The 26,146-nt window shown below is 44.1% G+C and overlaps 1 protein-coding gene across 13 annotated transcripts in view; it reads left to right on the top strand.

Annotated features, from left to right (window-relative positions):
• Window positions 1-26,146, top strand: part of ARVCF (ARVCF delta catenin family member) — a 317,887-nt gene that overhangs the window by 78,921 nt on the left and 212,820 nt on the right. For all 13 annotated transcript variants that reach the window (XM_087880246.1, XM_087880244.1, XM_087880236.1 and 10 more), the window contains exon 3: window positions 18,213-18,278. In XM_087880246.1, the coding sequence (XP_087736372.1) occupies window positions 18,276-18,278 (3 nt within the window). In that variant the 5' untranslated portion in view covers window positions 18,213-18,275. The remainder of the gene's footprint in view (window positions 1-18,212; window positions 18,279-26,146) is intronic.

Below are 26,146 nucleotides of genomic sequence, written 5' to 3'. Positions count from 1 at the left end.
ATGACGGCCTTACAACATCTTCCCATGGAGTGAACCAAGTCTTTTGAGTTCTGCAGCTGTTCTAATGCGAAACCAAGATTGAAGGATGGCTTCTATTAACTGGGTTTGATTGCTGGGTCGCTTCTGACTAACAAGTTTCTTTAGTCGGCTCCATCGATTTTCAATTGGGTTAAGGTCTGGACTATTATTCCCAGGCCATTCCAGCAGTGGAATAGGATTATCTTGAAAACCCCCCCCCCAAAAAAAGTGGTGTTATTAGCCATCAAACCTCAAAAACACACTTTTCCCAAAAGGTTTCCACAATTTTGGCCACTACTGTATTTGGTGAACTCAAGCACAGAAACATATTTCTAACCAGCAGCCGGAAACAAAGGCACGTCCATCGATTGCCCCCTGTTCTAACCAGCCTTGCCGGGGACCCTTCCCCATCCTTTCTGATCTCTGCAATCCCTCTTATGCGCCAGCCTGAAATGTCCCCTCCGAATATTGCCTCTCCCTCCCGTCTGAACCGCTACCAAATTAATGGCTAGCAATTATTTCAACCTGGAAGCGGCTCGAAGTCCCCTCGAAGCACAGCAAGCGGTGAGGAAATGAATTCATAAATCAGAAATATGGCCCATCGCAGTGGAGAAGGAGGGGGGGCGGGGGCAAGGAACACAGGTTCATCCCTGGTGCGCTCACACATGCGTGCCCGCATCAACCGCCCTGCTTTGTGCTTGCCTAAGCAAAATGGGGTGCCGTCCCCTTCTTTCTCTGCCCTTTTAAGGACGTTTACACCGATCTCGAAAAACCCGAACCCTAAAAAGAGCACGAAACACCAAACCTGCAAAGCACAGACCAAAAAAAAAAGGGGGGGCAGCTGCTTTAATGAATAAACATCAGCTGCAGTGAGAGCATCCACTCACTCTTAATCCGTAATGATTTCTTACGGTCCTTAAAACAAAACCAGCATGCGGTGTGAGCTGGTTATTTTCAAAGATCGTTTGGGGGAAAAAAAACCCAACAACCCCTGGCCTTCTTGATGTAATGGGACAGGTGGGCTTCGGGAAAAACGGGACCAGTTTCCTCCCCCCCCCACATTTTATTAGGACGTGTGAATGAAATAATTTGCAGGCCCGTCTCGGCTTCGTCGGATAATCGGGTGTGCATTTGGGCCCTGTTTTTAATTCCGTTTGTCCTGGTACAAGGCTAACGTTCATTTTTAGGATTCCTTGAGAATGTCGTCCTCCCTTTATAGCAGTATTGGGGGGCTCAGTCGTTGGATTGCGTGGGCATAAAATCTCTCTTCTAATTTATATATATTCTAAAATATCTATCTCTATCGATCTATCTATTTTATCTAATCTAATCTAATCTAATTTATATAGATAAACTCACTTCACAACTGTCTCGTTTAGCAACAAGAGTTTTGGGCTCAATTGTGGTCGTAAATTGAGAACTACCTGTACATATCTATATATATCTATATCTTATCTAATCTACTGTAATCCAATCCAATCCAATCCAATCTAAATAGATAAACTCACTTCACAACTGTCTCGTTTAGCAACAAGAGTTTTGGACTCTATTGTGGTCGTAAATTGAGAACTACCTGTACATATCTATATATATCTATATTTTATCTAATCTAATGTAAACTAATCTTATCCAATCCAATCCAATCCAATCCAATCCAATCCAATCCAATCCAATCCAATCCAATCCAATCCAAATAGATAAACTCACTTCACAACTGTCTCGTTTAGCAACAAGAGTTTTGGGCTCAATTGTGGTCGTAAATTGAGAACTACCTGTACATATCTATCTATATCTATATCTTATCCAATCCAATCCAATCCAATCCAATCCCAGTAATGTTGAATGGTCACTAAATGAATTGTTGTAAGTCATATTTCTGTCCCAGACTCAAGATTTCTTTTCTCTGTGCCTTGTCTTGGTGGCAGCTCTTCCTCCAGTCCTTCAAGGTTATTCCTTCTTCCCATTACATCTAGACGCAAACCTTGAGGTGCCAAACAGCCCTTTTGATGCCTCAGCAGAATCACTTAATGAGTAGCAAAGTGGTGACACTCCTCCTTAGTAGCGAAACCTCTCGAGCAGCCTTGGAAAAAAAGCCATTTTGCTCCAACCCTCCCTCATTAGCAGCTCCTGCTGATTAAAGGTAACGACACCTCAGCCACCTTGGGTACTTTTGGGGAGGGCAAAGAGTTGGCCATCACTAAAAAAATAAAAAAAAAACCAAGGGAATGACAGGTCTTAATAGACATGACCTCATCCACCATACAGATGTGGTATTTAATAACAATCACTCTGCGTGTCAGCTAAATATCACCAGTGACTAATTTATGATTTGGAGGAAGAAGTACTTCAAACGTGTTCCTGGGATTGGAAGAACAGGTCTGGACATTTTCCTTCCTTTCTCTTCCCTTCTTCCTTCATCTCTCTTTTTCCTCCCTCCCTCCCTCCCTCCCTCCCTCCTCCTCCTTTCTTTCTCTCTCTCTCTCTCTCCCTCTCTCTCCATTCCTTTCTTCCTACCTACCTATCTATCTTCCCTCCTCTCCTTCCCTTCTCCTTCCTTCCTCCCTCCCTCCTTTCTTTCTTTCTTTCTTTCTTTCTTTCTTTCTTTCTTTCTTTCTTTCTCCCTCTCTCTCTCCCTTCCTTCCTACCTACCTACCTACCTTCCCTCCTCTCCTTCCCATCTCCTCCCTCCCTCCCTCCCTCTTTCTTTCTTTCTTTCTTTTTCTCTCTTTCTCTCTCTCTCTTTCTCTCTCTCCCTTCCTACCTACCTACCTTCCCTCCTCTCCTTCCCATCTCCTCCCTCTTTCCTTCCTTCCTTCCTTCTTTCTTTCTTTCTTCCTTCCTTCCTTCCTTCCTTTCTCTCTCTCTCTCCCTCTCCCTTCCTTCCTTCCTTCCTTCCTATCTTCCCTCCTCTCCTTCCCGTCTCCTCCCTCCCTCCCACTTTCTTTCCTTCTTTCTTTTTCTTTCTTTCTTTCTTTCTTTCTTTCTTTCTTTCTTTCTTTCTTTCTTTCTTTCTTTCTTTCTTTCTCTCTCTCTTTCTTTCTCTCTCTCTCTCCCTTCCTACCTACCTACCTACCTACCTATCTTTCCTCCTCTCCTTCGCATCTCCTTCCTTCCCTTCCTCCCTCCCTTCTTTTCCTTTCTCTCTCTTCCTCCCACCCTCCCTCCCTTCCCTACTACTGCGATTTAGCCCAGTAGTTATTATATCGGGGATCTAAAGCCCGCTGGGTACAGGGCATTTCGCCTTCCTCTGTGTTTGAACATCTTCTGTTTGCTCTCAGCTCAGCGGAGATCAATCCCGCCGTCTAGACTTGAGATGGTTTAGAGAAGGAAACCTGAATACGATAATAATAAAGTATTTTCTTGCCGGGCTCAATTCAGTGGATTGTTTTAAAGTATTGACAAATCTTCTCGTCTGCATTTTCTTTTCTTTTTTAAAAAATAGCATTTCATTACAGTTATTCATCCAGAATAAAAGCTAACAAGAACTTACGTTTAGTGTGGAAAAAAAAACAATGAAAGAAATAAGTTTTTTTTTAAAAAAATAAAGTACTATTGTAGTTTTAAATACGGAATAAAAACTTAAGGATTTATATTTAGAACAGAGAAAAGGAAAGAAAGAAGTTTTTTTAATAGAACGTTATTGTAATTTTTAATCCATAAAAACCGAGAAGGGCTTATATTTGGAACGACAAACAAAACGTTATCATCATTTCAAATACAGAATGAAATCTTAACAAAGACTAATATTGAGAACGGAGAAAAGGAATTAAAAAAAGATTCCCACCCCCCAATAAAACGTTATTGCAATTTTTAAACACAGAATAAAAATTAACGGGTTAATATTGAGAATGGAAGACAAAAACAAAAACTGAATGAAAGAAGAATTGTCTGCATTTTACTTCCATGAGAACGTTCTGCTTTCTTTTACCAATGGGAAGGTTTTGTTTTTGTTTTTGGCAACATAAAATATGTTACGAAAAGAAAATCAGTGCATTCAACTTCCATTATGTGTAGCTAATTTTGCCTTTCTCTGTCTTTCATCTTTCTTTTTTTGCCGGGATTAGAACCCATGCCAAATTTAATTGCTCAGCCGATGAATATTGAGGGCAGGCAGCTTACCACTGTGATCAGTAATTAAAATTCAGGCTGAACGTCAGCTAATGTGGTCCTGTTGGAGTGTGTTGGCTGCTGAATCTTTCTGATTCTTGCTTTCTCCGTAAAGAGCTCTGTTGATCCATGCCAACTGTCCTTCAGGACCGTACTAGACTTCTGGCCTAGCAATAATCTATGGCTCTAGAATAGAATAACAGAGTTGGAAGGGACCTTGGAGGTCTTCTAGTCCAACCTCCTGCTTAGGCAGGAAACCCTACACCACTTCAGACAAATGGTTATCCAACATCTTCTTCAAAACTTCCAGTGTTGGAGCACACACAACTTCTGGAGGCAAGTTGCTCCACTGATTCATTGTTCTCACTGTCAGGAAATTCCTCCTTAGTTCTAGATTGCTTCTCTCCTTGATTAGTTTCCACCCATTGCTTCTTGTCCTGCCCTCAGGTGCTTTGGAAAATAAGATTAGATTAACAGAGTTGGAAGGGACCTTGTAGGTCATCTAGTCCAACCCCCCACCCAAGCAGGAAACCCTACACCACTTCAGACAAATGGTTATCCAACATCTTCTTCAAAACTTCCAGTGTTGGAACATTTACAACTTCTGGAGGCAAGTCGTTCCACTGATTAATTGTTCTAACCAGGAAATTCCTCCTTAGTTCTAAGTTGCTTCTCTCCTTGATGAGTTTCCACCCATTGCTTCTTGTCCTGCCCTCAGGTGCTTTGGAGAATAGCTTGACTCCCTCTTCTTTGGGGCAGCCCCTGAGATATTGGAAGACTGCTATCATGTTTCCCCTAGTCCTTCTCTTCATCAAACTAGACATACTCAGTTCCTGCAACCGTTCTTCGTATGTTTTAGCCTCCAGTCCCCTAATCCTCTTTGTCGCTCTTCTCTGCACTCTTTCTAGAGTCTCCACATCTTTTTTACATTGTGGCCACCAAAACTGGATGCAATATTCCAAGTGTGGCCTTACCAAGGCCTTATAAAGTGGTATTAACACTTCAGGTGATCTTGATTCTATCCCTCTGTTGATGCAGCCTAGAACTGCGTTGGCTTTTTTGGCAGCTGCTGCACATGGCTGGCTCATATCTAAATGGTTGTCCACTAGGACTCCAAGATCCCTCTCACAGTTACTACTGTTGAGCAAGGTACCACATATACTCTACCTCTGCATTTGGTTTTTCTTGCGATTATAACGAAATTATTCCAGAATTCTTTGTGTGTATTTTTCTAGTATAGGTAGTCCTGGATTTGCAACAATTCGTTTAGTGACCGTTTAAAATTACAACGGCACTGAAAAAACTGACTTGTGACCCTTTTTCACACTTATGACCGTTGCAGCATCCCCATGATCACATGATTAACATTCAGAGGTTTGACAACGGGTTCATATTTACGACGGTGGCAGCCTCCCGGGATCATGGGATCCCATTTTGCGACCTTCCGACAAGCAAAATCAACGGGGGGAAGCCAGGTTCACTTAGCAACCATGTCGCTAACTGAACCCATTGCAGTGATTCACTTAACAGCCGTGGCCGGAAAGGTCGTAAAATGGGGCAAAACTCACTGAGCAAATGTTTCACTTTTAGCAACAGAAATTTGGGGGCGGGGGGGCAATTGTGGTCGTACGTCGAGGAATACCTGTAGCTAATTTCTGTTTTAGACAATTCAATCAAGGATGGGTCGTTGTTGTTTTTTTGTTTTTATTTTATTTTATAGCATATAAAAATTCCAACTTCAATTAAACAGCTGTGTTGTCCGGGTACAAATCATTTTAGGACAGGGGTCAGCAACTTGCAGCTCTGGAGCCGCATGTGGCTCTTTTACCCCTCTGCTGCGGCTCCCTGTCACTCAAAATATGTGTCACAACCGCCAATGTGTGACACCCGCCGGCACGCGATTTATTGAGCTTTTCAACCCCCGGTAGGCCAACCATGGATAAATCCAAGAAAAGAAAAGTTTCAGAAGAAAAAAGAACGTTTAATTCAACTACATATGCTAGTTTTGTGGCCGCTCAAGAAATAGTCAGGCACGGGAAGAGTTTTGTGGCTCCCGGTGTTTTCTTTTCTGTGGGAAACGGGTCCAAATGGCTCTTTGAGTGTTTAAGGTTGCAGACCCCTGTTTTAGGAAGTAATAATCAAAGTGTTTACAACAATTATTCATTGCATTAATATCAATTATGCTATAATAACAGTAATAATCATACTATTTGTTTAACCAATTTAACACGTCTTCCTTGCATCGCTGATCCTGCCATATATTTCCCTGTTTCTAGTTCCTGTTTTTGTCAGCCAGCCATTCATAAAATAAATCGAAAGTCTAAAAATATTCAGTTTCTTTCTTTTTCAGTCAAAGATCTTTTGATAATAGGCGACAGTCTGGCATTGTTCTGCTATTTGGAGTTCTGCTTTGAAGGGGGAGAGTTGCCTTTTATTTCTATTTTTTTATTTTATTATATCTTTTATTTCTATTTCTATTAAAAGCATCCCTGGTAGCTTTGGAAAGTCCAAACTTTCTTGTGGCAAAGAGGAAAAATTGGGCCTCCTGTGAATATTCTAAGTAAGGCGTCAGGGATTTGGTGAAAACAACCAAACCAAGCCAGTCAGGTAGTCCTCACTTTACAACCACAATTGAGTCCAAAAATTTCTGTTGCTAAGCAAGACAATTAATTGCAAGTGAGTTTTGCTCAGGGTTGGGCTTCAAAAATTTAAGCAAGGGGTTCTCTGCCCAGTTGCTGGGTGGGCGTGGCCATGGTGGGCGTGGCCTACTCAGCCTCCTGCACCACAGAGGGGGAGGGTGCTTTTGCCCTCCCCAGGCTCCAGAGCCTTTCCTTGAGCCTCCCCAGACTCCGGAGGCCCTCTGTTTTTCCCAAACTTCTGGTAGGCCTGTTTTTCACCCTCTCCCACAACTTCTGAAGGCAACTTCTGTTTCATGGGATGATTGTTCTCACTGCCAGAAAATGTCTTCTAGGTTGAATCCAGTGGTGAAATGTAAAATTTGTTACTACAAATTTGTTACTACAAATTTCTGTGGGCGTGGCTTGAGAGGGGGTGGTAATGTGACTGGGTGGGCGTGGCCAACTTTTTTTTTTAACTTTTAAAAGCATTTTTTCTACAACCTTAAGAGGTTGCAGAAAAAAAATGCTTTTAAAAGCCTCTGACGATCCCAGCTGAGTCTCGCGATCATCAGAGGCTTTTTTTTTTTTTTTACTTTTAAAAGCATTTTTTCGGCCGAAGAGGTTGTAGAAAAAAAATGCTTTTAAACCTAATAAAAACGCCTCTGATGATCGCGCGGCTCAGCTGGGCATGGGGGGGGAGCAGGGATTTTTGCTACCGGTTCTCCGAACCACCTGCCTCCATCGCTACCGGATCGGGCGATCCGGTCTTAACCGGGAGCATTTCACTCCTGGTTGAATCTCTCCTTGATCAGTTTCCATCCATTATTCCTTGTCTGGCCTTTGGGTGCTTTGGAAAATAGCTTGACCCCCTTCCTCTCTGTGGCAGCCCCTGAGATATTGGAAGACTGCTATCCTGTCTCCCCTGGTCCTTCTCTTCACTAGACTAGACATACCCAGTTCCTGCAACTGTTCTTCATATGTTTTAGTCTCCAGTCCCCTAATACTCTTGGTTGATCTTCTCTGCACTCTTTCTAGAGTCTCAACATCTTTTTTTATAGTGTGGTGACCAAAACTGGATGCAGGATTCTAGGTTGACTCCCCCCCTCTTCTTTGTGGCAGCCCCTCAAATCCCGGAAGGCTGCTATTGTGTCACCAAGCAACAGGCAAGCCAGATCCTGCCATTGTGACTGCCGTTTGAGGAGCAAGAGAGGCTGGCCAGAAGGTCAAACCCAGGAAAACTCAGCCAGCCCTTACTTATACTTACTTAATTATAACCACAGGATGCTGCAACCCGTTGTAAATGCAAGCCGGTTGCCCAGCAACCTGAATTGTGATCACAGGGAAAGATGGTAAAATCAGGTTTTTTTTTTGAGGCTGTTGTAAACTTCGAACCATTGTTAAAGGAACGGTCGTAAAATCGAGGACTACTTGGAATATAACAATTACCCCGAAAATGATACGGCCTGGGTCTCCCTGATTGCTATCTAAAGGAAAGAAAATTAAAAAAAAAAAAACTTGGCTTAGGATCGTGATGGCGAACCTATGGCAGCCCCCACCCCCCGTTTTTGAGATATTAGATTTTTTAATTGTTTAATGGGTTTTAGTCGTAAGGTTCTTAATTTTTGGCCAAAGGGTATAATTCTTTTAAATTTTTAAATTTTGTATTGGATGTTTTTTACTTGGCTGTGCACCGCCCTGAGTCCACTAGGAGAAGGGCGGTATGCAAATTTAAATAAAATAAATAAATAAATGCCACAGGTGGCACGCGGAGCCATATCTGTGGGCATGCGAGCCGTTGCCCTAGATCAGCTCCAGTGCGCATGCGCGTGCCGGCCAGCTGATTTTCAGCTTGTCCCTCCCACACCGCCCCTCCCCTCCCAGGAATCTCCACATGGCTCATTTTGGATGCCAGGTAAGTACAGGGCTCGTATGGAGGCTCTCGGAGGGCATTTTTGGCCTCCGGGGTGATGGGGAGGCTGTTTTCGCCCTCCCCAGGTTCCAAGAAAGTCTCTGGAGCCTGGGGAGGGCAAAAAACAGGCCTACCAAAGTGTTTGCAAACACCACGTGTTTGCCATCACGTGCCAAAAACGGGAGTACGGAGGGGTCACGCGCGGATGCGGGGGGTGGCTCACTTAATTATGAGTGTGGGCACACACGCGTGCGCGATCCCCCCGTGCTTCCCCCACTTTTGGCACGCGATGGCAAAAAGGTTAGCCCTCCCTGACTTAGGGAGTCTTTAGCTCTACTGTTCATCCATCATCTGAGGGATGTGAAACTCGGTATTAGCGTATCCTGTAATAAGCCTTCTTACCCATTTGCATTAAAAAAGGTGTGTCAGGTGACACGGAGTTGACAAGGTGATTGTGGGTTGCATTTTAACTTAATTGGGTCTCCTGAACCTTTGTGCCTGTTCGGTTGTAAAAAAAATAAATAAAATTAAACGGTGGGGCGGGCTCTGTCGTGAACGTTTCCTTGCGAAATAAATTTAAGGCGGTTGGCCTCCGCTATGGGCACAGTAAGGATTTTGAGGCCCGTGTAGGTAATTATTTATACCTACTTATTAGCGCATTGTTGTGTTGGATGAACGTAACACGTGGGAGAACCCTTGTTGGCTTTCTAAATATCGTTTATGTGCGAGCCTTCACCTTACCAAAGGCAACCATCTCAGATTTCCCCTCACCAACCCCACCAACTTCACAGAGGGATTATGGTACATTAGCTTTAAACAGTTGGAAATGTATAATTCATAATATAACTCACAGGTGCTCAGTGGGCTTTGCAAATCTCTTGGTTCGGTACACTGTTAATCGGCAAAGGTTCATTGGAAAACAAATTTTGGATGCGCCGTCACTTGACACGCGGTCCCTGACATCATTTGTCGTTATGTGTAGAGGTCTTTTTGTCACTCCCTGGAAAGTGATTCTTTTAGTCGGGGTGAATACAACGTCCTGGCTTGGCATAAAAGCTAATTCGGCGACAAGTGGAACAAAACACACAAACAACAGACACACTCGAATCTGAGGTAGGATCAGAACCCCGAATTACGATGACTTTTTGAAGGGGATAAACTGTATTTATTGTTCTATAATCTGAGGCAACATTTTTAGGTTGGGTTTTTTTTTTTAATTTTTATTTTTTTAATCCTGCCGTTATCATTTCTATAAACCTATCAGGTGGCAAACGTCTCTCTTTACACAATTAACAACTTTGTGAGGTAGATGAGGCTGAAGGAGAAGGACTGGCGCAAGATCACATCCAGCTGGTTTTCATCAGGCAGGACTAGAACTCCCAGTCTCCTGGGGATTGGCCCAAAGTCACCCAGTTGGCTTTCGTGCCTAAAGCAGGATTAGAACTCTCTGTCTCCTAGTGATTGGCCCAAAGTCATCCAGCTGGATTTCATGCCTAAGGTAGGACTAGAACTCACGGTCTCCTGGTGATTGGCCCAAAGTCATCCAGCTGGGTTTCACGCCTAAGGCAGGACTAGAACTCACTGTCTCCTAGTGATTGGCCCAAAGTCATCCAGCTGGATTTCACGCCTAAGGCAGGACTAGAACTCACAGTCTCCTAGTGATTGGCCCAAAGTCATCCAGCTGGATTTCACGCCTAAGGCAGGACTAGAACTCACTGTCTCCTAGTGATTGGCCCAAAGTCATCCAGCTGGATTTCACGCCTAAGGCAGGACTAGAACTCACTGTCTCCTGGTGATTGGCCCAAAGTCACCCAGCTGGCTTTCACGCCTACGGCGGGACTAGAACTCCCCGTCTCCTAGTGATCAGCCAAACTGCTTTTGGTTTCTGGCAAAAAAACAGCCCATAGCATACAAATAGGTGCACTTAACAACCGCAGTGTTCTCTCAACAACCAGGGTGTATTGCAAAAGATTGTAAAATTGGGTCTGGTCACATGTTGACCCTCTTTACAACGTCACAACATATGACCATGATTGCCAAGTTCGATTACGGTCAGAACTCGAAGACTACGTCTATAGCATCTTTGTTCACTGCTGCCGATTTTGTCCTCTTACGCCATATTTATGAATAATACGCCGATAGCGGCCAATATTGCGAATTCCATAATTATTTTCTCAGCAAGGAAAGAAGCCGTAAGTAAGGAATCGACTTGGAGTTTCCAGGTATTTTTAAAGCACTTAATATTGAATACTGAAATCTAACCGTACTGACACTCCGTCTAATTACAGAAAATCCATATCAGTTTGTGGCATTGGTTTTTTTTTTTGGTCTGTTTTGTTTTTTGAGACAGTGTTGTGGCCCGCCAGCGGCCTGCGCGGATTGTGGCTGATCCTGACGACGAGGAGGCTGGTGTGGTGTCACGCTAGCAGTCTGTGCAGCCGGCGCTCGAGTCGGACAGCGAGGAGGCTGAAGAGGATGTGGTGCCAGAGGCAGAAATTCAGCCAGAGCCTTCAGATCCTCCAGAGGCTCCTTCAAGTGAAGAGAGTGAAGTGGAGGAGCCTCTTCTCAATGCACAAGCACGCAGAGCTGCCAAAAGGCAGGAGTGGTTACTCAGGAGGAGGTCTCCTCGAGAGTAAGGCTTGGGGCTAATTGGCCACTCCCTTAGCCTATTTAAGTTTGCACACTGCTGGCAAACGTTGCAGGAAACAACGTGCGTTCGTCCGGTCGTTCGTTGAGCATTTGAGAGTGAATTTTCCTTGCAAACGTGGTTTCTGGGCTAATTGCCAACTATCGTAAGCCTTTATCTAATCTTTGGAATTTCTGGCAGGCTGTTAAGGACATTTTTAGTAATAGCCTGCATTTGAAAAAGTCTGTGTTTGGAGTAAACGGAGTTGTTCGGAGTTTTGTGTGTGCTACATTTCTTGGGTTCCATAGCTAGGGCAGAACAGACAGCATGCAAAAAAATAATAATAATAATTCCATCCTATATTGATGGAGTTGATTTTGAAAACAGGATTTGTTCTGTTCAAGTGATTCATCACACGTAACTGAGTCATTCTAAAAGCCACTGGCATCTCACGCTGTATGACTCATTTTGTGACCTGTGCAATATTAGGAAATCAGCTTTGGGGATGCGTGCAGAAGTTTTGATCCGTCAAAATCCTGATTTCCCCTTTCTCCCAAAAGTTAATTCACCCTCCTTGTTAACTACAGGTAGTCCTCGACTTTGGACCACAATCGAGCCCAAAATTTCTTTTGTTAAACGAAACATTTCTTAAGTGAGTTTTGCCTTAATGGCTGTTAAGTGAATCGCTGCCGTTATTCCGTTAGCGACGCATTGGGTTACAATCCGGCCTTCCCCATTGACTTTGCGTGTCAATGGTTTTTGCTCCGTTTTACGACCTATCTTGCCGCCGCCATTCAGGGAAATGCTGCCGTTGTGAAGTTAGCAACACGGTTGTTAAGTGAATCCGGCTTCCCTACTGAGTTTGCTTGTCAGAAGGTCGCAAAAAGGGGATCACGTTGCCCTGGGAACGCTGCGACTGTCATAAATACGAGTCAGTTGCCAAACGAATGTAGACCATGTGGGTAATGCAACGGTCGTAAGGGCAAAAAACCGTCATAAGTTGTCAGAGCGTTTGCAGCGTGACTACTATTAGGAGAAACCCAGGAGCAAAACACAGCACACAGAGACTTGGATATGTAACAGTAGTTTATATACAAGGCATATACAGAAATATACGTAGTTGGCAAAAACCTGACAAGCAATCAGACTTCTTCTTAACTCTACACGGAGAACTCAGCAATGAATACCAGACACAAGGAGAGAGAATACGCCCTCTCCTGGCTGCCTTTATAAACACCTCTTAAAGTGATTAAAAACTCTTGGGGACCCCTTCGTAGTCTACAACCGGCAATACCAATGCTGATTCATCTTCATTGCATCAGCTTTACAGTTGCATCAGCTTTACAGCTCTTAAATCTCAATACCTTAACCTAAGTCACTTTTTAAAATTCAAATTTGAATGGTCACTAAATGAACTGTTCTACGTCAAGGACTACCCTGTAACTGGAGGCAGTTGTTGCTAGGAGAATTTAATTGCAGATCTCCTCCTTTTTAGTTAATATTGGAGGTGTTTTTGACTTGAAAAGGGTGTTTCGAAAAGAGATGGAGAATTTGCAAAGGTGTGACTCGGGTAATTAGTTACAAATGACATAGAAGAAGCAATTAAAAGAATCATTACAGCCTTTTTTCCCCCCTCCTGCTCTCCAGCCTTTCTCATCCGAGGGCTGTATGATATTTGATTAAAATTCAAAAGGGAAAGTATGGCAAGGAGAGAAAATTGCATTGGATAATGAAGTATAGCCCGTATTTTATATAAAATATTTGGTACACGGCGTATTTTCCCTTTTGTTCCCGCATAGATCATTTTGTCAAATTGGATACCATCAAGAGTAGAGGGGGAAAAAAAGGACTTTAGGACACCATAAGGACATGATGGAAGGCAAAGTTGTAGGTGGCTTTTACAGTGGCATCAATCATAAATCTGATTTATTTGTATCTCGCCTTTTATTATTTTTACAAATAACTCAAGGTGGTGAACATACCTAATACTTCTTCCTCCACCCATTTCCCCCACAAAACAACTCTGTGAGGTGGCTGAGAGAGAGAGGGACTGGCCCGACGTTACCCAGCCAGCTTTCATATCTAAGGTAGGACTAGAACTCACAGTCTCCTGGTGATTGTTCCAAAGTTACCCAGCCGGCTTTCACATCTAAGGTGGGACTAGAATTTACAGTCTCCTGGTGATGGGTCTAAAGTTACCCAGCCGGCTTTCGCATCTAAGGTGGGACTAGAACTCACAGTCTCCTGGTGATTGGACCAAAGTTACTCAGCCAGAATTCATGACTAAGGTGAACTAGAACTCAGGGTCTCCTGGTCACCAGCCCAAAGTCACCCAGCCTGCTTTCATACCTTAGTCAGGACTAGAACTCACTGTCTCCTGCTTTGTAGCTTGGTGCCTTAACTACTTGATCAAGGGTCAGCAACCTGTGGCTCTGGAGCCGCATGTGGCTCTTTCACCCCTCGGCTGCGGCTCCCTGTCACTCAAAATATGTGTCACAGTCGCCAAAGTGTGACACCTGCCGGCACTCGATTTATTGAGCTTTTCAACCCCCAGTAGGCCAACTATGGATTAAATCCAAGAAAAGAAAAGTTTCAGAAGAAAAGAGAACGTTGAATTCAACTACATATGCTAGTTTTGTGTCCGCTCAAAAAATAGTCAGGCACGGAAAGGGTTTTGTGGTTCCCGGTGTTTTCTTTTCTGTGGGAAATGGTCCAAATGGCTCTTTGAGTGTTTAAGGTTGCAGACCCCTGTCCTAGAGCAAACTTTTCCTTCTCATTGGTGGATTGTCAAGTTTCGAGGTCGTCTCGAATAAAATGCATTTCAAACAAAATCTTTGAAGAAAAAACTCCTATTTATTGAGCACGACATCCTAACATGACTTCATACGAAGCCAACACTGACTTCCAGCCCCAAAACCCTCCCTTTCCGTTACCCACTCCCCTGCACTCATTGGCCATCTTCCAAGTCATTCTACCCCTAATCTACTCCAGCTCAAAGGAATTCCCCCCTCCCATCTCATCTCCTCGGAAACATTATCTCCAGGGAAAATAAGTAGGTGAAAAGTCAAACGTCCCTTTCCAGACGCCTCTGCTTCTCCTTCTTATGTCAGCACTGGAGTAAATGCAGGTGGAAGTGCTGACATCGATTTGTGATGGTCGACCTTGTTTGACACATTTTGTAGAGGGCATTAGGTGGGGTGTTGACCAAAGGTGCAAAATGAATAGGCTGCGATTTTGATAGAGCAATGTAACGATCGCACGTCAAGGGATGTGTGATTGGATTACACACCTTAACAACACTTAAATATTACTGGTGGCAAATAAATGTTGAACTTCCTTCTTGGGGCCTGCTATGGATAAAGTCACAGTCTCCAAAGACTAAATCTTACTTTGTTGGACTCGTTGTGGTACTTACTGTTCAGGTATGGATTTTTAGAGCCAAGTTAGATACAAGAATCCATGAACTTGACTGATCTTGAAAAGCTAAATAAAGTTGGACCTCATTAATGTTTGCGTGGGAGTCCACCAAGGTTGTGGATTGCTAAACTAAAAGGAGATTCCATATACGGAAAGGACAATTTTATAGCTTGAGGTTGAACTGTGAGGTCCTTGGTGCTCTCTGAGCTTGGTTGCTTTCCTTGCAGATGTTTCATTACCCAACTAGGCGATATCCCTGATGATATTACCTAGTTGGGTAATGAAATGTCTGCATGAAAACAACCAAGCTTAGAGAGCACCGGGGACTCTATAGTCATCCTCTTCCTCCTCCTCTCCACACCCTCCTTACCACTGTTGATGTTAACCTAGTTGTGCAATGAAACATCTGCAACAAAACAACCGAGCTCCGAGCGGACCAAAGACCCCAGAAATCGGGGGTGAAATCTACTTACCTTCCCTACCAGTTTAGAAATGCGCACACGCGAATCACATGCAATTTTGGACCCTTTGCACATGCGCAAAGTCTTCTGCACATGGGCAGAGCTTCAAAAACAGGTTCCTGGTTAAAACCAGGAGGTAACGATGTCCTGGCGGGTGGGCGGAGCCACTACCAGTTCTCCGAACCACACGCTGCCGCCGCCGCTACCAATTCGACCGAATCTGTGCAAACCGGTAGGATTTCAACCCTGCCAGAAATCCTGCAAGAGCAATCACATATTGATGATTGCTCTGGAGCCTACAAGGAGTCAACCAGAACTGAGAGGACCCCAAAAAGATGTTTATTTTTTATTTTTTATTTTTTAATTTGATTTATATGCCGCCCTTCTCCGGAGACTCAGGGCAGCTTACAATGTGCTCAGCAATAGTCTTCATCCTTTTTGTATATTTATACAAAGTCAGCTTATTGCCCCCACAACTGGGTCCTCAATTTACCTACCTTAGCAAGGATGGAAGGCTGAGTCAACCTTGAGCCTTGGCGAGATTCGAACCTGCAGTAATTGCAGGCAGCTGGTCTTAATAACCAGCTTAATAACAGTTTAAACAACTTATGGGGTCATCTCTTTCCAAATTAATTCCAACATTGGGAAAACACTCATTTTTGCTGTGAGAGGACATTACGCTGATACATTTCAGGACAAATCCTAGCAGAGACAGTCTGATTCGGGGGGACATGTTCCTCAGCGAAGGCGTCAAGATTATTTTGGACCTTCCTTGGCAAAATATGTCAATTACCCACTTCTCCTAAAAATTTGTGACAATTCCTTTTAGTTTCAGCATCTGTGTCCATGGTGTGGTAGAGGAGATATACTACTTGCTACAGCAAGATTAGTCATTTGCCCGGAGGGATTTATGAATGTAAAATTCCACTCTATGTTTGCTGAGTTAACAATATGACATTTTGAATAGAGTACAACTTTTCTAACAACCAGGGAGCTTTATCTTCCGTTGAATAAGTAGCAAAACTTGCGGCTTAGCTGTTTTTCGCTACGGTGAGAAAAAGACTTTTGGGCTGTAAGGACTAAAATACATTTAACAGATTAACAGAGTTGGAAGGGACCTTGTAGGTCATCTAGTCCAACCCCCTGCCCAGTCAGGAGACCCTACACCATTTCTGGTGTAATCTGGTCCAATCTTTTCTTGAAAGCCTCCAGTGATGAAGCTCCCACAACTTCCGAAGGCAACTTCTGTTCCATAGGTTGATTGTTCTCACGGTCAGGAAATTTCTCCTTATTTCCAGGTTGAATCTCTTCTTGATTGGTTTCCATCCATTATTCTTTGTCTGGCCTTCGGGTGCTTTGGAAAATAGATTGACCTCCCTCCTCTCTGTGGCAGCTCCTCAAATATTGGAAGACTGCTATCAGATCTCCCCTGGTCCTTCTCTTCACTAGACTAGCCATGCCGAGTTCCTGCAACTATTCATTGTATGTTTAAGCCTCCTGTCCCCTAATCAGGGGTGAAATCCGGCAGGTTCTGACAGGTTCTGGAGAACCGGTAGCGGAAATTTTGAGTAGTTCGGAGAACCGGCAAATACCTCCTCTGGCTGGTCCCAGAGTGGGGTGGGAATGGAGATTTTGCAATATCCTTCCCCCAGGAGTGGGAAGGGAATGGGGATTTTGCAGTATCCTTCCCCTGGAGTGGGGTGGGAATGGGGTTTTTGCAGTATCCTTCCCCTGCCATGCCCACCAAGCCACACGGTGCCCACCAAGCCCACAGAACCGGTAGTAAAAAAAAAATTGAATTTCACCACTGCCCCTAATCATCCTGGTTGCTCTTCTCTGCACTCTTTCTAGAGTCTCAACCTCTTTTTGATAGTGTGGTGACCAAAACTGGATGCAGTACTCTAGGTGTGGTCTTACTAAGGCTTTATAGAGTGGTATTAGTACCTCCCTTGATCTTGATTGTATTCCTTAAGAAAAGTTTAGAAAGCCATTTATCTGATATGATATAGAGCTGTGATAGTGAACCTATGGCACGCATGCTGGAAGTGGCACGCAGAGCCATCTCTCCGAGCACACGAGCTGTTGCCTGTTGCTCTTTTGGATTCTGGCATGCTGGCCAGCTGGTCTTCACACGCATGGGAGTGCCGGAAACCGGAAGTGCAGCCACCCGGTGCGCGCGCATGCACTGGGAAGATGATCTTCCAGTTTCTGGCACGCGCATGTGCACCAGCCACCTGGTCTTCCGCTTCCTGGTGTGCATGCGTGTGCGAAGACCAGCTGGACAGTGCGCATAACCTGTTCTGCCCCAGCTACGGACCCCAAAGAATGCAGCACACACAAAGTTTGTACAAAACTGAATTTACTAAAATAACTCAGTCTTTTTCAAAACAAAGGCTGTTAAGAAACTTTCTTAACAGCCTACAAGAATTCTGAGATAAGGTAATCACAATCTTACGAAGGTTGGCAGAAAGCCCAGAAGCAATTTGCAGAGAATCCAGACGCGAAGGAGAGCGAACTAAAGTTGTTCCCTACAAATTGCTTCAATCGGCATTCCTCCTTAAATAGGCTAAGGGAGTGGCCAATTAGCCCCAAGCCTTACTCTCGAGGAGACCTCCTCCTGAGGAGCCACTCCTGCCTTTTGGCAGCTCTGCGTGCCCGTGCATCGAGAAGAAGCTCCTCCTCTTCTTCCTCTTCACTTAAGGGAGCTTCTGGAGGTTCTGAAGGCCCTGGCTGAATCCCCGCCTCTGGCACCACATCTTCTCCAGCCTCCTCATTGTCCGACTCGAGTGCCAGCTGCAAAGGCTGCTGGCACAACACCACACCAGCCTCCTCGCTCTCAGAATCAGCTACAATCAGCACAGGCCGCTGACGGGCCACAAGAGAGTGTGGGATTGTTGGACTAGAAGACCTCCAAGGTCCCCTCTAACTCTGTTGTTCTGTCATTTCTGTTATGGGTGAAGAAGAACTGCTAAGAGCCTTTTTTTTTTTTAAATAAAAATGTTATATTCTGTTGCATTGATCAATTTCTAAACTCTGTCTTTTTTGTTCCTTAACAGTCGTCGTCAACCTGGAAATTCCCTGGGCTTTAACGGCGAGAAGGTGGATTTAGTTCTAAAGCTATGGTAAGCAAAGGTTGACCCCCAAAATGGTATTGATGCTGATATTTTGATTATTAACTTGGTCCTCATCCTAGTGCTTCCTTAACTAGATGACTTTTGTGGATTTTTGCCCCTCTCTCAAATGTACTTGCGTGGTGGAACTCATACTTTAGATGGAGATTGTTGAATGTCTGAGGAGATTCTCAGTCATCCAGGCCAAGGTTGTCCCAAAAGGCAACTTTTGTTTCCAAAAGGCAACTGGATTTTCTTGGTTGGTGTTTTTTTTTTCCCCTTGAAAACATTTCGCTTCTCATCCAAGAAGCTTCTTCGGTTTCTGACCGAATGGTGGAGAATGGAAGGATTTATATTCCTTGCAGTCATCTGTCAGCACTCTTTCCTGAATCTCCCTCTGCTAACGACCTGCGAGGAATATAAACCCTTCCGTTCCCCACCATTCAGTCAGAAACTGAAGAAGCTTCTTGGATGAGAAGTGAAATGTCTTCAAGGAAAACCCCAGAAAGTCCAATTGTCTCTTGAAAAAGCACCTTTGGGACAACCATGACCTGGATGACTGAGAATCTCCGTAGACAACACCAACAGGGCTTGACTGCAAATGTTTTATTTTGAATGAAACTTTCTTTCTTTCTTTCTTTTCCTTCCTTCCTTCCTTCCTCCTTTCCGTTTCGTTCCTTTCCCTTCCCTCTCCTTCCTCTTTTCTTCCTTTCTCTTTCTTTCTTTCTTTCTTTCTTTCTTTCTTTCTTTCTTTCTTTCTTTCTTTCTTTCTTTCTTTTCCTTCCTTTCTTCCTCCTCCTTTCCTTTCCTTTCCTTTCTGTTCCGTTCCTTTCCCTTTCCCTCTCCCTCTCCCTCTCCCTCTCCCTCTCCCTCTCCCTCTCCTTCTCCCTCTCCCTCCCTTCCTTTCCTTTCCTTTCCTTTCCTTTCCTTTCCCTATTCTTTCTTTCTTCTTCCTTCCTTCCTTCCTTCTTCCCTCCCTCCCTCCTTCCTTCCCCTTCTTTTCCTTTCTTTCTTTCCTTCCCTCTCCCTTTCCCTCTTCTTTCTTTCTTTCTTTCTTTCTTTCTTTCTTTCTTTCTTTCTTTCTTTCTTTCTTTCTTTCTTTCTTCCTTCCTTCCTTCCTTCCTTCCTTCCTTCCTTCCTTCCGCCCTCCTTCCTTCCTTCCTTCCCCTTCCTTTCCTTCCTTTCCTTTCCTCTCCCTCTTCTTTCTTTCTTTCTTTCTTTCTTTCTTTCTTTCTTTCTTTCTTTCTTTCTTTCTTTCTTTCTTTCTTTCTTTCTTTCTTTCTTTCTTTCTTTCTTTCTTTCTTTGCATCCAAGGTTCCTTTATGCGTTTCTGTCACCCCGTACAGGTCTTACTCTTTAGTACTCGCTGGTCTTTTGAATTTTACTTTGTTTGCTTAATTTTATTGCAGATGTGCTTTATTCCGTCGAGCGATTCCAATCTCAAAATGGAAATATTTGTCACAGTTCAAAAGTTTGCCCTTTTGGAAAGTTTCACCCTGAAACTCTGAATTGCTATTTTTGTTCTGCTCTTTCTGAGGCAACGAGCGATTTCTTGCTTTTCATAAAAAAAAAATCTGCAGAGTTGGGAACAAACGGGGGATTGTTTGTCCTAAATGTTTTGTTCCTGTTGTGCGCTTATCTCTACACCTTGCTTTTTTTTTCCTTTTTAAATAAAAATCAGTTTATTATAATCAAATAATGTGGGAAATGTATTATTAACTGCATTGCAAATGAAGTTCGATAACAAAAACTGACTGCAAAATTCTTTTGTGCCTCCAAGAATTAAGCAACAGCGGGTTCTGTCTGTTTAAATTTTTTTTTCCCTTTTGCAAACAAAGCTTGCAAAAAACATATTTACCGCAGTTTTCTTTTCTCCTGGAAATCAGGTTCTGCTCCTACCATATGTCGGTATTATTAGTATGATTTATTTATCGTTTTTTCCAGATTTACTGCTCCCTTTATAGCCAATCATATTCGTGGCAGTGCAACAATAAAAGCCGAAATAAAATCCTCGTACCTCAAAGAAGAACAAACAATCCTAATGAAACGATTTATTAAAACCACCAATCGAGGACAATCTGCGAGGATTAAGATGGGCACCGGAAGAATTTTTAAAAAGCGTGATGGAGATCACCTCCTAAAAACGCAGCTCAGGGACAGCCTTGTAACAGGAAGCCCGAAGCCTTTGTGTGCCAGGGAAATAAGAAACGTGGAGCTAGGTAGATCACTCAGGGGGATCCTTTCTTAAGAGGGAGGGATTGAATGCTGAAAGGATCTGCTTGTTGAGTAGGCTGCGACTCATCAAGTGAATGAGTTGTTTGGGGTGAGGTTTCCACGAGGATCTCAGGAGGAGGAGATTCCTTGAGGGTTTTCGAGATTGAGGAGATAAGGAGAAAAGATGTTGTGACTTTGGTAAGAGTGCAGAGGAGAGCAATTGTCTGAAATGCTATAGAGGTCTCCTGCCTAAGCAGGGGGTTGGACTAGAAGACCTCCAAGGTCCCTTCCAACTATTCTATTCTATTCTATTCTATTCCATTCCATTCCATTCCATTCCATTCTATTCTATTCTATTCTATTCTATTCTATTCCATTCCATTCCATTCCATTCCATTCCATTCCATTCCATTCTATTTCTTCTATTTTATTCCTATTCTATTCTTCCTTCCTTCCTTCCTCCTATTCTACTCTACTCTATTCTTCCTTCCTTCCTTCCTCCCTTCTCTATTCTATTCTGTTCTGTTCTGTTCTGTTTTGTTCATCTTCTATTCATCTTCTATTCTATTCATATTCTATTCTTCCTTCCTTCTTCCTTCTCCTCCCCCCTACTCTACTCTACCCTTCCCTCCTTCCTCCCTGCCTCCCTCCCTTCCTCCCTTCCAGTTGGCTCAGCCTTTCATCCTTCCGAGATGGGTAAAATGAGGACCCAGATTGTTGGGGACAACAGGTTGATTTTGTAAACTGCTTAGAGAGGGCTGTAAAGCACTGTGAAGCGGTATAGAAGTCTAAGTACTATTGCTATTGTCCTTCCTTCCTTCCATCCATCCATCCATCCATCCATCCATCCATCCATCCATCCATCATCTAACTTATCTATTTTATCTTGCATCTCTCTCTTTCTCACTCCCATCTATCCATCCATCCATCCATCCATCCATCAATTAATCTTAATAGCAATAGCAATTGTACTTCGATTTATATACCACTTCACAGGGCTTTACAGAGTCAGCCTCTTGGCCCCAACAATCTGGGTCCTCATTTCATCCACCTCAGAAGGACGGAAGGCTGAGTCAACCTTGAGCCTGGTGAGGTTCCAACTGCCAAATTGCAGGCAAATGGCAGTCAGCAGAAGTAGCCTGCAGTACTGCGCTGCGCCACCAAGGCTCAGTAGATCCAACGTGGCTCACGAAAGATTTTGCTCTGGGGTGCAAACTTTAACGTTTGAAGTGTCAATCCAACCTTGGTTGGTGTCAGGAGATAAACAGAGTCAGTTTGCATTAGTGTTTGGATGGCGAACTTTGGGCTGTTGGTCCAACGGAGAAGCTTTTGAAAAACCTCCAGGAGAAGGCAAACTGGCAAGCTTACCTCTGTTACGCTGCCAAGAAACCTGTTAGACACGGCTTTCAGGAGTCAAGCTCAATTTGACCGTCTTTGTCCTTGCAAACCTCTGGTGCAAAGTTTTGGCAGCCTGTCTCGGGATCTGCGGGGAAGGTGGAGCTACAGCTTGCCAATGGACTGTCCCTTCTTAATTAGATTGTTAGTTAATGCTTCGTTAGGATTCCTCTCGCCTCGGTCGAAGTCTTCCAAGATTCCTAGAACCAAGGAATCCATTGCCTGCATTTGCAATTCTCCTCTTGACTTCCAAAGCAAAATTTATTTATTTAGGAAAAGGCATATTTTCCTAAATGAATAAATTTATTTTAAATAAATAATGGGATGCGGTGGTGCAGTGGCTAAGACACTGGGCTTGTCAATCGAAAAGTTCGGCAGTTCAGCGGTTCGAATCCCTAGCGCCGCGTAACGGGGTGAGGTCCCGTTACTTGTCCCAGCTTCTGCCAACCTAGCAGTTCGAAAGCACGTAAAAAATGCAAGTAGAAAAATAGGGACCACCTTTGGTGGGAAGGGAACAGTGGTCCGTGCGCCTTTGGCATTGAGTCATGCCGACCACATGACCACGGAGACATCTTTGGACAGCGCTGGCTCTACGGCTTAGAAACGGAGATGAGCACCGCCCCCTAGAGTTGGGAACGACTAGCACATATTTGCAAGGGGAACCTTTACCTTTACCTTATATGCCCCCCACCCCACCCCAACTTGCTCTCAGTGATTCTGGATGGCTTATATAAGAATAAAAGTCCAATACAAGAACAATAAAAGTCAATAACCCCACTGGTGACACCAATCAAATGAGGCACTTGATGGAGCTCCATCCCACTCTGAAGTCCCCAGGCCCGTTGTCGAAACCACATCTTCAGGTCCTTTTGATAGAGTGTCCAAAATGGGGACATTCTTCTTGGTCCTGCTAGGAGAGGGGACCTGTAACATACCCTGCCTCCCCACTCTGGTGGGTCAGGTAGATGTGATTGGGAAAATATGGTTCTTCAAATAACAGAGAAGGAGCCACCACAGAGAAGGCCGTTCTTCTTGGTCCAACCAGATGGACTTCCCTAGGACAGGGGTCAGCAACCATAAACACTCAAAGAGACACAAAGGTCCTAACCGGAAGTCCCCCATTCAATTCTGGAGCTGACCGGATGTCCAGTTCCCTCACCATAGAGTCTCCTCCTAGTGCGGCATCCTTTTTCCTCTGCTGACTGGAAGTCCGGTTCCCTCACCATAGGGTCTTCTTCTAGCATGGTGTCCTTTTTCCTCTACCTGCCCTAACCGAAAGCTCTATCAATTGTGGAGCTGACCGGCGACAGGGAGCTGCAGCAGAGGGATGAAAGAGCCACATGCGGCTCCAGAGCCGCAGGTTGCCGACCCCTGCCCTAGGAGATGGGACCCATTGCATTCCCTACCTCCCCACTCTGGTGGGCTAGGTAGATGTGACTGGGAAAAGACGGTCCTTCAAATAACCTGATCCCAAACCACGTAGGGCTTTGAAGGTGACAACCACCAGCACTTCTGAATTGAACCCAGGAGCAAAATTGGCAGCCAGCGCTATGAAGCCTCTTCTGTTGGGTCCTGCTGCTAAGAAAAGCAGGACCCAGAATCTGTCACGTCCGATGAGGAGGCTTGGAAGAAGCTGTCATTGAGAACGGATCTGCTTCTCAGGCCATTGAACGCCTCTGTGCAAAAAGACAGATTATTCCCGACAACTAAAGAGACACCGTACATTTGCTTCACGCGGCTTTTGTTACTGGCGCTGTGGAAAGAAGAAACCGACAACCTCAAAAAAAGAGAAAAAAACCCACTCTGTTCTGTTCTTCAAGACGGGAGTTTTGCACACACACATTCCCTCCTCTTTTTGGCTCTCTGTGCGGAAGATCGATATTTTGGTCACAAGGTAGACATTAATTGCCTTCCAGTTTGTTCTCATAGCGGTCCGGCATACCATTCTTCTCTCTTCCTTCCAAATTGTGGGTTATTGTGTTGATTGGTTAGCTCCAGACTTGTTGAATTGGATGCAAGGGGAAGGCGTTGCAAGCTAGGGATGGATTTGAAGTGTGCAAATATATTTTTGGGGGGTGGAACCCTCCCAAAAAAAAAAGAAGAAAAGAAAGGCTGGCTGGTTGTGAAGATCGGTCTTGGCTGAAAAGCTGTGGTGTGAGGAATAGACTTGAATGGATCCTGAGAAGGAGGAATGCTATATGGCAATGCAGTTGTGCTTTTTGGGTGAAGCAGAAGAGAAAGGGGTCATCTGGATCGACCTACAGCAGCAACAGGAGGCGGTGTTTTTATCTACCCCCTGCCAGGCCTTAGGAATGACATGTAAAGCTACTTCTGAGTACCGGTAGTTTCTTTATTGCTGTTCACCCATAGACAGAATCTTGCCGGACTAAAGTAATTATCTGCATAACTACAGATACACTCTGTGAACTGCTAGGGTTCTAGTCCCATTTTAAGCATGAAAGCTGGCTGGGTGTCTTTGGGCCAGTCACCGGGAGACAGTGAATTGTAGTTCCGCCTTATGCATGATAGCCAGTTGGGTGACTTTGGGCCAGTCACTAGGAGACAGTGAATTCTAGTTCCGCTTTAGGCTTGAAAGCCAGTTGGGTGGACTTTGGGCCAGTCACCAGGAGACAGTGAATTCTAGTTCCGCTTTAGGCTTGAAAGCCAGCTGGGTGGACTTTGGGCCAGTCACCAGGAGACTGTGAATTCTAGTTCCGCTTTAGGCTTGAAAGCCAGCTGGGTGGACTTTGGGCCAGTCACCAGGAGACTGTGAATTCTAGTTCCGCTTTAGGCTTGAAAGCCAGCTGGGTGGACTTTGGGCCAGTCCCTCTCCCTCTCTCTCTCTCAGCCCAATCCACCTCACAAGATGGTTGTTGTGGAGAAAATAGGAGGACAAAGGGATGTGTTTGGATATGTTTGTCACCCGGAATTATTTATATAAAGCTAATAAAGGTGGGATATATAAGGAAACAAAATAAATAAATTATTCCCTAGAATAGAAATAGAAGTTGCCCTCATATGTAAAATATGTTTGTATTTTTTTATTATTAATAAAAAATTTTTTTAAAAAAAGTTGCCCTCATAAATCCCCTGGAAACGGGGGAACCGAAGGCACATCATGTTTTCCTGTAATTGCACGATCGAAAAGATTCAGTGACACGTTTTGTCAGGTGTGGGGAATAAAAAAAAATAATATCAAAAGCTTTTCTTCGGTTCCTCTCTGGATCTAATTAGCCATGTGGTGCTTTTTTCTGAGGTAAACGCTGGGACCTCTTTCGGTGATTTAGAATCAAATGATCAGATTGGCTTAAATTACCCCCTTTTTCCCCCGATCTCTTTTTTTTCCCCTCGTCCTCTGGCGGAGGATTTTCTTAGCATCCAAATTCACCTCAGCAATTAACTGTAGCCAGATTCTGCTTGTAGATAAGGATACTAAGCCCTTTTGTGTTCCTAATGCTCGCGCAAGGCTATTTATAGTATCAATTAATTCCTCATCTTGGTATGTGTCTTTGACACATCTGTTATGAAGCCCACACAAAATTTTGTCTCTACGTCTCCATACAAGACGCCTTGTGCATTCAGCTTTGGTTTCACGTAGAGATTTGTTATCACCAGAGTTCAAGTATCTCAGTGTTCCAGAAATCTCAGGATGAAAATTACACAATCTTTATATATAAATACACACACACACACACACACACACACACACACAGAGAGAGAGAGAGAGAGAGAGAGAGAGAGAGAGAGAGATACCCTGTTTCCCCGAAAATAAGACCTCCCCGGATAATAAGCCCAATCAGGCTTTTGAGAGCATGCGCTAAAATAAGCCCCCCCTCCGAAAATAAGCCCTCCCCGGAAATATTTAACAGCATGTGCAGCTGGTCCCCGCCATTTCCTCTGGTTAGGGTTAGGGAGACAGAGCTGGAAATCAGGTAAGATGGCAAGAGGAGCCCCGTTTTGCTCCACGCACCCTCAAAATAATAAGACCTCCCCGAAAATAAGGCCAAGCACTTATTTCGGGGTTCAAATAAAAAAAATATAAGACAAGGTCTTATTTTGGGGGAAACGCGGTATTTGCATGCAATTTTGGAGGAATCCGACCCTAAACATTCCAAAATTGGAGATGTTTAGCTGGAGAAATGAACGGGGAAAAAAAAGAAAGAAAGCATGCTTGGTCAGCATATGGAAGAATGTTCTCACTGTGGTGGAACATCTATTTTGGTAGAGGATCTATTTTGGCGCGGAAGACCCAACTTTGAAAAATGTTAGCC

The sequence above is a fragment of the Pantherophis guttatus genome, chromosome 17 (assembly GCF_059756535.1).
Source record: "Pantherophis guttatus breed Tessera chromosome 17, ASM5975653v1, whole genome shotgun sequence".
Lineage (NCBI taxonomy): Eukaryota > Metazoa > Chordata > Lepidosauria > Squamata > Colubridae > Pantherophis > Pantherophis guttatus.
Note: the sequence above shows the minus strand (reverse complement) of the source record. Positions and strands in the feature narration are given on the sequence as shown.